General features: G+C 36.6%; 3 protein-coding genes across 3 annotated transcripts; 1 reads left to right on the top strand and 2 right to left on the bottom strand.

Annotated features, from left to right (window-relative positions):
* Positions 1–1,713: 1,713 nt before the first annotated feature.
* On the bottom strand, positions 1,714–5,216 carry MONOS_12136 (uncharacterized protein). Its single transcript, XM_067864732.1, has 3 exons — positions 4,139–5,216; positions 3,813–3,885; positions 1,714–3,455 (listed from the first exon to the last, which is right to left on the bottom strand). The coding sequence occupies exons 1-3, from the start codon at positions 4,851–4,853 to the stop codon at positions 2,153–2,155; spliced, it is 2,091 nt and encodes a 696-aa protein (XP_067720151.1). The 5' UTR covers positions 4,854–5,216; the 3' UTR covers positions 1,714–2,152.
* A 1,112-nt stretch (positions 5,217–6,328) lies between these two features.
* On the bottom strand, positions 6,329–9,667 carry MONOS_12135 (Translation initiation factor 3 subunit C). The gene has a single exon (XM_067864731.1). It carries the CDS (start codon positions 9,622–9,624, stop codon positions 6,655–6,657), a length of 2,970 nt encoding a protein of 989 aa, XP_067720152.1. The 5' UTR covers positions 9,625–9,667; the 3' UTR covers positions 6,329–6,654.
* A 37-nt stretch (positions 9,668–9,704) lies between these two features.
* MONOS_12134 (putative myotubularin) lies at positions 9,705–13,935 on the top strand (the record flags this gene model as incomplete). Its single annotated transcript, XM_067864730.1, has 6 exons — positions 9,705–9,774; positions 9,844–9,998; positions 10,054–10,205; positions 10,271–12,241; positions 12,507–13,278; positions 13,561–13,935. The coding sequence occupies 6 exons, from the start codon at positions 9,705–9,707 to the stop codon at positions 13,933–13,935; spliced, it is 3,495 nt and encodes a 1,164-aa protein (XP_067720153.1).
* Between the last annotated feature and the right edge of the window lie 37 nt (positions 13,936–13,972).

Below are 13,972 nucleotides of genomic sequence, written 5' to 3' on the forward strand. Positions count from 1 at the left end.
ATGTTTAAATAAATTGTTACGTTTTGATATTTTTATGAAGGTTAATAATTTTTGTTTTTTTTTTGTGATAACGGTCCTCATTTCCGTAATTCGCATATTTTATATTCATTGTTTTCTCCAAATTCAATTTTTTTAAAAACAAACACTGTTCATTGTCGTTTTTTGTTGAACATCACGGTAAAAACGACTGTGACAATGAGTTTGGATTGTTAACAAACATTTTAAATCATTATTTAAGAAACAAAGAAATTAACACTATTTATGATTTAATAGATTTTTATTGTTGTTATTTTCACACTTATTTATTTAATATCGATTCTGACGGTTCAACTATTTTTTTGTCGGTAAATAATAATTCTTCTTTTGAATCACCTTCTTCTTTATCAGCATCGGCTTCTTTTTCTTCACAATTAATAGAATCAATTGAAACAAAATGCAAAACGGAACATTTCTTTTTGAAGTATTTAACTATTTTTTTATTATTTTATTTTTTTATTTATTTTTTTAATTTATTTATTTATTTGTCAAAATTTTTTTGAAAAGTTCCTTTTGTTTAATTTTCAAATAAAGAAAATATTTCATATTTCGATCAAATTTCTGTTCCCACTCACCAAATTTTGCTGTCATGAAAATTAAATCTTAACAATGTTATTATTTCCATTTTAGTGAAGTTTCGTAAGTGGGAACAAAAAATTAATGAAAATATGATTTTTTTCTTTATATGAAAATTAAACAAAAGGAACTTTTTAAAAAAATTTTGACATTTATTTATTATTTATTAAAATTTTCAGACACACAGAAATGGAAAATACTATTTGGGGAGAGCTAACTCTCAATGGAATGAAAAATTATTTGCATTTCTCAAATAATGATGGAAAACTTTGTTCGTCTACTCTTAGCACCTTTGATGAAAAAGAGATGGATGAAATGATGTGTAAAGAAAAAATGGTGGAAGATAAAAGAATTAGAAAGATATTAAAAAGATAGAAAATGATTAAAATGAAATTTATGGTGTGAAAAAAGGAAAATTCGGAAAAAATGTGAAAAAAGTGATAGAAAACCGATTAAAATTAATTGAAAAGAAAAATTATGAAAAGTTAAATTATTTTAATGATAATTTTTTTTCTAATTCTATGTTTTTTTGACAGACTCGACTGCGTGAAGAATAGCTCAGGTATGTCTCAGGTATGTTCTTTTTCAGAATCATAAATTAATTCTAATTCTTTTTCATATAATTATAATTCAGATTTTAATTCTATTGATTCTTTATTATTTAGTCAACCACTTGAAGACTGTTTCGCTTATTCTGTTTCCGATAAAAGGAATGAAGGTATGTGTTGTTCTGATTCAATTGAAATGGATGTGAGTGATGATGATGTGATTATTACTGAATATTAATTCTTTTTTTTATAAAAATGAATTGTCAAAATTTTCAAATAAACTTCAATTGAATCAAACTGATTTTCAAAAATATTTTATATTCGAAAAAAAATTGAAACTCACTTTTGCTTTCTCAACGATTCCTTAATTTTTTTCTAAAAATCAAGGTTGAGAGCTAGATTAATTCTATCCTGTTATTTTCAATTATTATAAAAAGAAAATAACTTGCAGAGTTTGGGCTCAGAATTAGTTTCCCACGAAAGTGAGTTATAATTTTTTTCTATTAAAAAACGCACGCACACACACACACACAAAAAAAATGAAAATAATTGGATTCGAAACAAATATTTATATTGTTTGATATTGAATTAAAAACATTCTGAAATAAACAATAAAGAATATTGAAAATATAATTTTTAAATAATGGGTGGAACATGTTCTAAAGTAAAAAATTTTTCCCCAAGTTAAAGCAATTTTCAAGTATTAAAAAAAAAATGGTTTGTTTTTAAAACTCTGCCAAGTACAAATACTTACAAAGCAAAAAATTATACTTCATACAAAAAATACATAATATTTGTCATTACATAAAACAACAATAGCTGCATTATAATCCAACATAGATACGATGTCATTCATGTTAAAAAAAAAGTATGACTCTTAAACAATCAATAAGATGTAAACTCTTCAAACTAACGCTATTCTTTCAATTCATATATAACAGCACAATTACTGATAATCAACATTTTACAGCTTCTTTTGTTTGTTGCGCTTTTCACAGAAAAGTGGGATATGTTGCAAATGTTGAAAATGGGTTAGAAAATAAAACATTTCCAAATGCTGTTTGATAGTTATTGTAACGCTCATTTATTGGATGAGACACATCAGAAGGTGCGGGGAAGTGTACTGGATAATCAAAGTTGTCAAAAATTTTGGCCAGATTTATTTTATTTGGGGTGACCCTCGGTAGCATCCAGAACAATTGTAAATTCAAAGGAATCAACACTGGCTCAACAAGGTCGCGCATTCCAGATTCTTCCATTGCATCGTCAAGAAGGCGGAGAAGATATGTTCCCGTGTCATCTTCTTTCTCAATCTCCTCTATTTCTTCGTCCATACTTATTAGCGATTTGAAACATGGCTGATTGGTCATTTTTCTGTTCATTTCATTGATATCAGATGGTAGACAAATAACGCTATCCAGCTGCGAGATGTTTTCCCATTCAGCTAATGGAGGCGCATTCCATAGGTTGGCTGAATGCTCCTTAAAGTATTTATTTCGCTTTGCAATCGATTTTATAAACTGCTCAATAAAATTGAGGCGGTTCTGACGAGAGGGCAACATGAACGCAACACACTTTTCGTGGAGCACTTTGATTGCCAGACAGAACACATTACTTGGAGGAAGACTTTTTGGTGCCATCCAATAGATAAGCTGGGAAACGTATCCAATCTCAAAGATATAAGGTAGCTCCTTCACAACAGACGTCAAAGTTGTTATCACCAACAATTCAATAAGATATTGAACAGATTCCAACGACCGAGGAACTAACATGTTGCTTTGAATACCTTTTATTGATATTGGAGCAGAAAGCGGAAATGGTGTTGACATCTTCTCCATCAGACGGCAAAAAAGGGGATCCAGAACAATTTTGTCAGCAGAGCATGACTTTTCAAGAATGAAGGTGAACAAGCACATAGCAATGTAATAGAAGCGCTGAGATGAAAGAGAATGGTGGAATTTATAAGGCGTAAAGCAATAGGAGACTTTGTACTGTAAGCTCATAAAAATGTTAAAGCTATTTCTAATGGATGATTTGATAACAAAATCATGATCGCACTTTGTTAGCAGGTCGCAGTAATGATTTCTTGAGAACTCAAGTTCAATGCAGTTAACGTAATCAGAAATACGAGGCTGTGGATAAAAATTGCTTTCGCTTTCGCTTTGCGCAAAATGATTGTGGTCAAATCCTTTGGGAATTGAAAATGTTTCGTATTCTTTCATTTCTTTCTCTATTTCTCTTTTGACTGCGTCCTTCATTTCTTGCTCTACATTATCCAACTCAGTCAGCAACTCACTTTCAAGCATAGAAATCAAAGAACCACAAAAATTGTCTGAAAACTTCGATAGAAGACTGAGGCATATCCAAGAATAATGCTCGAACGCTTGACACGGAAACCTGAAGAGACAATCATATAACAAAATTTAAAATATACAGCATGACAAGGAAATCTATTATTTTTTTCAATTTGTCAATTTGATTAATGCATCTACATGTGAAGTTTTTGATTGTTTCACAAAACAAAATTAGTGAAGAAGAATAAAACAACAATTAGCGAAAGAACATCAACAAATAGTCACCAAATATTAGAATTACATATAAATTGGTTAAAAATACTGTCATTAAAAGAAAATGATAAAAAGAAGAGCAAACTTTGTTAATCGCCGTAATGCAACAACAGTTTTCATAATTATTGATTCAGGAAAGGATTGATGATAATTATACACTAAGTGTGCAATGATACAACATATCAGACATTCGGTGCAAGCAACAAAAATTTCAGAGAATGTAACAAGAAAAAGATCAATTAGATGGACAACATCGCATAAAAGCAAGCCAGTTGTAAAAATTTTTGTCAAATAAAGAAAACAAAAAACATCAAATTGGAAAATTTAAAGTAAAATGAAGATCATTTTAATCAAATAAACGAAAATTGATCCATAGTGAATTTTTTCAAAAAAATTAAAAAAACAGCAAACATTTATTCGCCATAAAATCAATCATCTCAATTAAAGTTTTCCTGATCCGTTGATATTTGGGATGATAATCACAATCAGTAAATCTCGTTTTTGTGCACTTGTAAATTTCTCCTTTTCCCTCTTTCTCGCCTTTTTCTCTTTTATATGTCTCGCTCTTCTCGGTTTTACTCAAGTCCTCCAGCTTCTTTCTCTCATATTCTTCTTCTTCTCCTTCTTTCAGCTCCAAACTCTCAACAAGAACATACATAATGCTTTCTACTTGATATTCTGAGGCTGGCAGATATCCGAATTCTCTAAGCGCGAATAAGGCATCCAATCGCACAGAAACTGGAATTATGTCCAAGTTCTGCAAAACAAAATCATTTGAAGAAGAATCAGACAACGATGAACACGGCACATCTGATCCTAAAGAAGAAGAAGAAGAAGAAGAAGAAGAAATTGTTGTTGTTGTTGCTGATGATGATGGTGGAGAATTTAGCTTTAACAGTTTATTTTCTCTTCCTTCATCTTCCTTCTTTTTTTGTTGTTTGCGCTTCACATTACTCTCTTGATTATCAGATTGCTTCTTTTCTGCTTTTTTACTTCGACCTTTCGTACTTTTTTTATTTTCTTCTGTCTTTTTTACTCTCCCTTTCAACCTTTTCATTTTTGGTATTGTAATCTTTTTATCTTTTTTTGTTGTTTTTTGTATCTTTATCCGCTTCATCATCATCATCTTCTTCTAATCTCACAAGTTGCAAAATATTACAAGCTTCATGTGTAATAATTCTTTCTTGTTTTTTCTTTGAAATTCCTCTCTTCTTATGATCCACAATTATTTCCATTAGAACCACCGGAAATTCGTAGTTTTCCAAGCAATTAAGACTCCCGTATCTTGAATAGGAGCACTCCTTCTGGACAGCGAAATGCACCAACTGCAGAGCATATAATGCACAAGACAAACCGTCTGGATCCTGACATCGAACAAGGATATCATTCAACCCGTCCAAAAAGTGCTGACTAACAAGCCTGTCTATAACAGTTGAATCGTTCATAAGAACTACATTTAGTAGAAACTTCGACAGAATGGAAAGCGTTTCATTATTTTCCAAAGTGCTCATGCGCTCCACTACATCAGGAATTAATTTGTTCTTCGTGACAATTTGCTTTAGTAAAGGAGACACTAGAAAATCAGATTGCGCAATGTTTCTTGAATTTGTAAATCTGGATCTGTACATCATTGTTTCATACATATTCTTTTGTTCTTGCTGAGGATCTTTAAGCTCGTGGAATTCCTTCGAATATGACAATGGATTTGTCAGCATTTCCATAATCATTTCATAAGTTCCAATAACTTCATCGTTACCAACAATAAAGACATATGATCCACAATCCAATAAAATTTTCAACATATCAGAAGGAACAGTTTCCATTTTCCCAATAAAATTATTCAAAAGCACAATAGCTTCTTTCAAATTTGTTAAAAGATCAATCTGCTTCAATTTGCAAGAACTTTAAAAAATTCAAATTCTTTCGAAATAAATAAAAAGAAATCACAGTCACACTGAAGTATTTTTTGTTATCTCATTTAGCCTTTCGGTATCTTTGGAAATATTACATAAAGATAGTATTTTCAAAGAAATATCCATTACAATTTAAAAAACTTACACTCATTATTGGCAGGTTCGATTTTCCTATCCTATGTATATGTAACAATTTGAGCAAAATTAAATCGCAACAAAAGAAAAACAAATATTTATTTCAAGCAGATTGAAATTAATTAATAATGAAAAAATTTCATTACAAAATGCAAAAGGAACAAAAAAGAAATGATTTATCAAAAACTAAAATTTGAAGCAAAACTTTGCATATGGAATTTTCAGCGATAATATCTTGTCCTCTTGTTTTTATCTTCTTTGTTGAAAACATTTTTCGGAAATGGGAAGATCAGAACTACTGTTTGTTTTTTGTTTGATGATAATTCACATAATAAAGAAACGTATCCTTGAAATATTAACTGTGTGCAAAAGAAAAAACATTTCATAAGTTTAGAAATTTCTTACAAAAAGTTTTCATTGAATAGAATTAGAATTTCTCAATCAAAAAATATTCAAATGTTTATTTCCAGATAATCTTCAACCTTTGAGCAATGCACTGTTCAATTTTTTAATTTTAAAATGCTTTGACGTTTATAGAAGAAAACAGCAAAAATTTTAAAGAAAATAACGACTCAATTTTTTCGTAAAAGTAATATTTGATCATTAAAAATCACCTTTTATAAAATTGAAAGTGATTTCTAACTTGAAAAATTGTTGAATGTAATGAAAGCAGTTCAAATGATAAAGAAAATTAGAAGAAAAAGAGAGAAAGAGAAGAATAAGAAAGAAAGATGTGGCACAGTGAGAGAATGAGAAAGAACAGCCAAGCAAAAGAAGTGTAAAGAAGTGTGGAGTGATGATTTTTAAATAAAAATTAAAAAAAAAAGTGACTTTTATTTATTATTTTTGAGATAAAGAAAGAGATTGTGATTTGAGTTGTCAGTGTTTGTTTAATTCTTTCATCTGTAAAAGAGATTCTGTTGTGTACATCCACTTCCTTGCTCTGTCGCTAAGAACATGACATGCTCCCCCAAGATCAGTCGCTCCTATCGCTGTATTCCTCGAAAACACCACACAATCGCTCGCTTCATCATAAAACCCACAAATTTCACCGCCAAGCAGCATCTTAATAATCATTGTGCGAATAATCTCTTTTTGTTTAGCTTCATCTTCTTTTTCTTTTTCTGGTGTTTTCTTCTCCTCACCAGCCTTTTCTGGATAATACTTTCTCCAAAAATAGTCAATTGAAAGTGATTCATACAATTTCGGTGCTTGAATAAGTTCAACACGTTGAGCTGTCATGTTGACCAGTCGAGTGATCCTTGACTCAACATCAGCAATGCCAAATTGAGAAAACAGCCTCCACCCAGGCATCTGCAGAACTGCTGCAACTGCCTTTTCCCACTCACCGCCCAACAAGAAGCCAGCTGCCTCGAGAACGCGATCACGTGCGCCGGGTGTTGGGTTTGAAGACAACACACGTCCGCGGTAGCCCCTTGAGAGGCAGACAAACCGCTTCTTCTGCTCAAGTTGTGAGGATGTGGATGAAATGGACATTGCAAGTGCACTGTTGACTGTGAGGCCGTGCTGTGCCATAGAGATCACCTCAGACAGCAGCATGCTGAACAGATAAGCAGTCTCAACAATCTCATATGGAATAACATTATGCGGCGCAACCCACCCGCTTTTCTGTCTGTCGCTCATTTCTCCAAGAAGAGCTCCCCATAAGTTCTGCCTTTTCCCGTCGTCTCCTTTGTCTGGCGATCCCAACAGATCTTTTCCAATAGGCAAGTCTGCAATGCCTTCCAGCCACATTCCTGTTTCTCTCAGAATTTCTTTGTTGAATGCAGTAAGTCCCATCTGAGCAATCATGCGATGATATTGCGTGCACAGACCAACCTCTCCTTGATACCCTGCAGAGCCGACCTCTTTCACTGCATTCGCTGATTCTTGTGTAGGAATTGCCATTTTTGAAAGTGCCGATGTTGGTGCTGAATCAGTCTGCTTCCGAAGCATCTCAACAATTTTGTCACCGTTGCGATCATCCAAATCATCAGACTTTGAGGAAGACATGTTTCTATCTTTAACCTCTCGCAATGCCATCATTTCCAGAGTAAGCGAGCCATTAGCCAGTCGTGACATGGTGTCTCCTAATCCCGTGGCTGCAATCAGCTCACGTGCCTCCACATACCAGCCATTCAGAGCCAGAAAGTGGCACAAGCCGATCGAAGAACGCAGGCGGAGGGCAACAGACGCAGGTGTAGGCACAAATCGCAGGTGCTTCTGAACAAAGCCGTTGAGTGACTTGATCAACGAATGCTTCTCTTCGCGAGAGCTTGCGTCGTTGTCTGCCAGCCGCTGTGTGCAGATGTGGTCAAGGCGCATCTGTGCAAGTGCTGCAGCTGATGGCATCTCTTCAATGGCAGTGCACAAATGCTGGCCCTCAGCTATCACAGTCACCAGAGGAGCATCATCTTTCAGAACTTCTAAATACTCGTTTCGGTTGATGTCGGAATCAATGAGGGCATAGCAAGACTCCTGAAGCTGATTTAACCGATGAACAAGTGTAGGTATCGAACATATAACCACTCCATCAGTCTTGCTTTCTTCTTCCTCTTCTTCCTCTTCCTCTTCTTTTTCTTCTTTTATTTTACGATTTTGTTCTTTGGCTTTTGCTTTTCTGATATTAACTATTGCTTTCTGCACTTTTTCTAAGATAAATGGCTCCACACCAGCAGCTGTCAGCGACTCAAGAGTACCCATGATATCTCCACTTAATCCCACACTATCTGGCTCTATAACCATCACACGCTTTCTCTTCTCTCTGACTTCATTGTCAATGGATCCCTGAAGTTTTCCTTTTTCCCTCAGCGATTCTTGTGCGAAGTTAATTCCATATTCATCGCTAAGAGCCTGAATTAACTGATGAAGATCACTCAGAGTCCTGCGCCAGAAGATACGATCGATTTTGCACGTAGTTTTGCGCACTGCAGCAGCAGTCGTTGATGAAGGTTCCGAAGTCGAAGAAGACTCAGAAGATGGATTAACTGAAGAAAAGAGAGACTCATCAACAGTCTGGAACTCAGGCGAAAAAATGCGAGAGCTTACCCCTGCTGTTAAAAGTTGAATTTCGATTCCTACAAGTTGCATCAAGGTTATTAAACGAAGTTCAAATATTTCTGTTTCGTTTGAGCCTTCCGATTTTATTGGTAGAAATGGCAGCATTGCTCGAAGCTCTTCTGCAGATGAACGCAGAACGGATCCTTTTCGTCCTCCAGCTTCACCTAATGTTGCAAGAACAGATGCAAGTCTCTGTTTTAATTTTTCTGGTGTTGTTTCTGAAAGTGGAATAACAACACCAACATGTGCCTTTTCTTTTTTATGTCCTTCAGATTTTTTAGCGGTGCTTTTTCGTTTTTCTTTTGCTTCCTCATCCGCTGCGGCAGCTTCCCCTCCGCCAGCTTTTTGATGCCTTGAACGTTCTTTTTTGGGCCTGTCTTGTTTTGCAGGTTTGGTTGTTTTTTCATCAGAAGATTTTCGCTGCTCTTCTATCTCTTCTTTTGAAAGCATCCACCACGGTCTTCCATCTTCATAACGATCGATGTCTCCTGGTTTCTTTGAGCTAGCACCAGATACAATTTTCTTTCCATCAGCAGATTGTGCTTTTGAATCCTCTGCAACAATTTTACTGACATCTGAACTACGAATAACTTCTTCTCCAGATTCTGAAGAAAACGATGAATCAGATGAAAATGATGAAGAACTTTCGTCATCATCGAAAGATGAAGAAAAATCACTGTCAGTGCTATCATCAAATGAATCCGAAAAAGAATCTGTTGAAGACTCGTCGTCATCAAGTGCTGCAAAAGGATTTGATGACGAAGGCTTAGAAGAAGGTTTTGGTGGCATTATTCTAAGTTTTTTTCCTTTTTGATTTGGAAAACAGCCAATTGCGGAATTATCAATGTCTTTTTCGAAAAAGTTTTATTATGGCTGATAACCATTACAATAATAATTCACATAATTGTTGTGATTTCTGTTTTTTTACATGTAGATTTAGTTTGAGTTATTGTTGTGATAACTGTCAATAAAAGAAAGTTCATTTTGTTTTTGAATTTTTTCAAAAAGTGATTACTCAAGCTTGTTGCTTTAATCTTCATGAAGGAGAAAGAATTATTCCACATGCTTTTTTCACTGGAATTGCATTTAACACTCGAACATTTATTGGGGATGTTACACTAACTAATTATAGGATAGTTTTTTGTCCTTCGTCACCGAGAATTGTATGAACTCTATATTTTCTATAATTAAAGATTTGCTTTAAAAATCCTCTTTAAGATCCACGAATATGAAATAGAGGGGAAAACACCGAAAATATCTGTGCCTTTGATGTCGATTTTAAAATTTGAGCAAGTTTTAATTCGAATTCCTCAGACTGAAATGGAAACAAAAGCAATTTTTTTTGTATTAAAAGATGCTCGTCAATTGACGTATACTTTTTTTTCTTTGTCTTGCCATTTTTGAAGTTGCAATGATTTGTGCGCTTAATAAAAAGTCTTTTTTCAGATAAAAATAGTGAGCAGCTTTGTTCTCTCTATTCAGTACTGACTCTATTCTTCCAAATAGACGAAAGGAATACACCAGACGATTTGATATTTGCGTTTAAACATAAACAGCCAAAATCACCCTGTATTTTAGCAAAAAGCCCGACGCATGCAGAAGAAGTCGAATGGACTCAGTTCGATTTGGAAGCAGAGTACTTTCGAATGGGAATACCTCCTATTGATGAGCCAGTTGGGGAGCAAGACGACGAATGGAGGATGACAGGCATCAACAAACGCTTCGAAGTGTGCGACACATACCCGCAGCTCATCTGCGTGCCTTCTTCAATGAGCGACAAGGATATCCGCAAAGTGGCCACGTTTCGAACACGAGGACGCTTTCCGGCGTTGTCTTACAGGCACCCCACAGGAATTTGCCTGCTGCGTTCGTCGCAGCCGATGAAAGGGCCGTTCTGCCAGCGGTGCTCAGAGGACGAGAAGATGCTCCGGGCGTATGCAGAGATAGGCAGGAGGAAAAGAGACAGCGCTACACAATCTCCGCCACTGGAGACATTAGATGCGACGATTGAGAGGATAACGAGCATCAAAAAGAGAAAGAAAAAGAAGATGAAAAATTGTTTAAATAAAGAAAAAGCAGATGAAAAGGATAGAACAGACAAGGTTGACAAAGAAGACAAGACAGAAGGAGAGAAGAAAGGAGAAGACGAAAGCAAAGAGAAAGATGAACTAAGAGCAGAAGAGATTGGTAACAAGGAACAACTGGCAGAAATAGCACATTCAGTACAGAACTCAACACAAAGCCCAGAAACATCAGAAAACAGCACATCACCTCAAGATGATTGCGCACAAATGGAAAATACTCAGTTTATTGCACCTTCAGACATTCACATCATTTCATCACTTTCGTCTTCAACTTCTTCATTTGCATCATCATCTTCTTCTTCCTCTTCTTCCTCTTTTTCTCCATTTCATTCAACCTCATCAGAATCATCTTGTTCATTCAACCACACCCAACTCCTCTCTCACCCAAAGGCCTCTCTACAGGCTGCTCTTTCTGACACATTATCTGCTTCCTCTCCTCTTGCCTGCTCTTTCACTGCCCCTTCACCCGAGTCTTCCCCTTGCGACTCAGCCTCTCTGTGCTCTTCGTGCCCTGCCGGCAACTCCAGCAGCACGAGCAGCACAAGTTGTACTATCACCAGTAGCACCAGTGTCATCACATACACCTCTGCTCTTTCTCTCACATCCACACCCTCTCTTTCACTTACACCTTCTCCTTCACCGACACCCTCATCTTCACCTTCTCCTTCTCCCACTCCAACATCCACATCCTCATCCACATCCTCACCCACACCCATCCTCACACCAACTCTTTCATTCACTCAGCCTTCTTCTGCTTCTTCGTCACAGGCACAAACCCCTGCTTTGCTCTCATCTTCTTGTCATTCTTCATCAGCTGATTCATTTTCAATGCCTGCTCATTTAAGTCCTCTCTTCTCTTCTGACAGCAGCCACTTACATATTCACAGCACATCCAACAAGGGATCAGGGAAATGGCTGCCGTTCAGCTGCAACAGCAGCAATATCAGCAATAGCATTATTAATAACACACACAGCAACCCCATCCTCCCCCTCTCACACCCGTTCTGCCTACCTCGCAGCTCACTCACTCCTATTCCCATGCCTTTGTCTTCATCCCTCAGTGAGCACAGCATGTCACCCCCGGGTCTTTCCTTTGGCCCCCATCTGCTTGTGCAGAGGACACTCCACATAGCAGACGCACGGCCGGCTCTGGCAGCATACGGCAACACGTTCTTCCAGGGCGGGTTCGAAGGGGAGAATCATGTGCCCTTTGCGACGTTTGAGTTTCTGGGGATTGACAACATACACAAGATGAGGAATTCGCTGAAGTGCTATGTCGGGGCGTGCTGGAAGGCGATGGAGCCGAATACCACGTGGGATGAGTATGCAGTGAAGATTTATTTATTTATTTATTTCATTGTGAATATTTCTTTTCTATTCTTTCTTCATTTTTTATTCTTCCTCATCAAAATATTTTTTCAACTTTGCATACAAAAATAATGATCATGGATTTTTCTTTTCTTTTCTTTTTTATTCTCTCTCTCTCTCTCTCTCTCTCTTTCTTTCTTTCTTTCTTTCTTTCTTTCTTTCTTTCTTTCTTTCTTTCTTTCTTTCTCTTTCTTTCTCTCTCTCTTTGCATTCAACCAGATTTGCCTCCAACGTGATAGAGTCCAACTGGCTGCACCACCTCTCCACCATTCTGAAGTCTGCAGTCAACCTCAGCCGGCTGATGCGTTCAGGGCAGCATGTACTCATCCACTGCACAGACGGATGGGATCGAACGCCTTCACTTTGCTCGCTTATCAGTTTGATGATGGATCCATATCACAGAACGATTGCTGGCATGTTTGTGCTCATTGAGAGGGACTGGTGTGCGTTTGGACACAGGTTTGGGCTGAGAACGGGGTGTAAACTCAAACAGAAGCAGAAGAAGAACGAGAACTTGAAGGAGAAGGAGAAGGAGAAGGAGAAGGAGAAGGAGATGCAAAAATACGGGGAAATGGGGGAAATGTGTTTGGAGGCGGGTAAAGAGAGAGAAAGACAAAGAGAAAGAGAAAGAGAAAGAGAAAGAGAAAGAGAAAGAGAAAGAGAAAGAGAAAGAGAAAGAGAGAAAGAAGGCAGAAGTGAAGAGAAAACGATGTTCAAAGCCGACAAATCAGCCATTTCTCCAACTTTCCTGCAGTTTCTTGACTGTGTGCACCAGCTCTGCATTCAGTTTCCAACTGCTTTTGAGTTCAACCTGAGCTTTCTGTGTTGCATTGCGAAGCATCTTTTCTCTTGCCGGTTTGGACAATTTCTGTGTGACAATGAAAAGGAAAGGAAAGAAAGGAGGATTGTGCAGAGGACGGAGTCGCTGTGGAAGTGGATGGAGGGAAAGAAGAGCAAGTATCTGAACCCAGATTATAAGAAGACAAACACGGTATGTGAATGTGAATGTGAATGTGAATGTGGTTGTGGATGTGATTGTGATGCGTGTTTGGAATTATGAAGTGATTTGTGCATATGTGATATTATTGTTTATATGCATTGACGCAAACTTTCTGATTTGTTCAAAATCATTCAATAATAAAACAATACACACATTTCCGTTCTTTCTTCCTTTTCTTTCTTTTTCTTTTCTTTCTTTTTTTTGATTTATGAATAAAATATTTATTTATTAATTTATTTCCTTTCCCTTTTCAACTTTTCAACATCCTTTCAGATTCTCAACCCCTCATTCGACACACTCTCTGTCTGGTCCATCTACTTCCCCCACCACGCCAAGTTCTTCCGACCTCGCTTTCTCAGCCGTCCTCTGCATCTTGTGCCTCAATTAGCCTCCACACCAACCATCTTGTCTTCTCTCGCTGGACCTCTTTCAATGTTCTCTTCAACTCCTCGCGCTCAGCTGACTATAAATCCACCTATATTTCCCAATCACTCTAACTCTTTTCGAACTTCAAACAAAATTCACGATGACTCCGATGAATGCCCGTGTGACCAGGCTTCAAAGGAGGTGGCTATTGAATATGTTCCTGCGGAATTTGTATCTGATAATTCCGGGTGCGAAGATGATACTGATAGTGACAGATACTAATTTAATAATTTAAGCATTTTGTGTTATTTTTTTGAGA

Source organism: Monocercomonoides exilis, assembly GCF_001643675.1.
Source record: "Monocercomonoides exilis strain PA203 chromosome Unknown scaffold56-565389, whole genome shotgun sequence".
Taxonomy (NCBI): Eukaryota; Preaxostyla; order Oxymonadida; family Polymastigidae; genus Monocercomonoides; species Monocercomonoides exilis.

Excerpts from the sequence above, each read along its gene's own strand:
- MONOS_12136 (XM_067864732.1), bottom strand. The coding sequence starts at position 4,853 with ATGATGATGATGAAGCGGATAAAGATACAAAAAACAACAAAAAAAGAT. Across the intron at positions 3,886-4,138 it reads TGATTTTATGGCGAATAAAT|TGTATAATTATCATCAATCC; the intron begins GTTTGCTGTTTT and ends TTGCACACTTAG. Across the intron at positions 3,456-3,812 it reads GCATTACGGCGATTAACAAA|TGAGTTGCTGACTGAGTTGG; the intron begins GTTTGCTCTTCT and ends TATGCTTGAAAG.
- MONOS_12135 (XM_067864731.1), bottom strand. The coding sequence starts at position 9,624 with ATGCCACCAAAACCTTCTTCTAAGCCTTCGTCATCAAATCCTTTTGCA.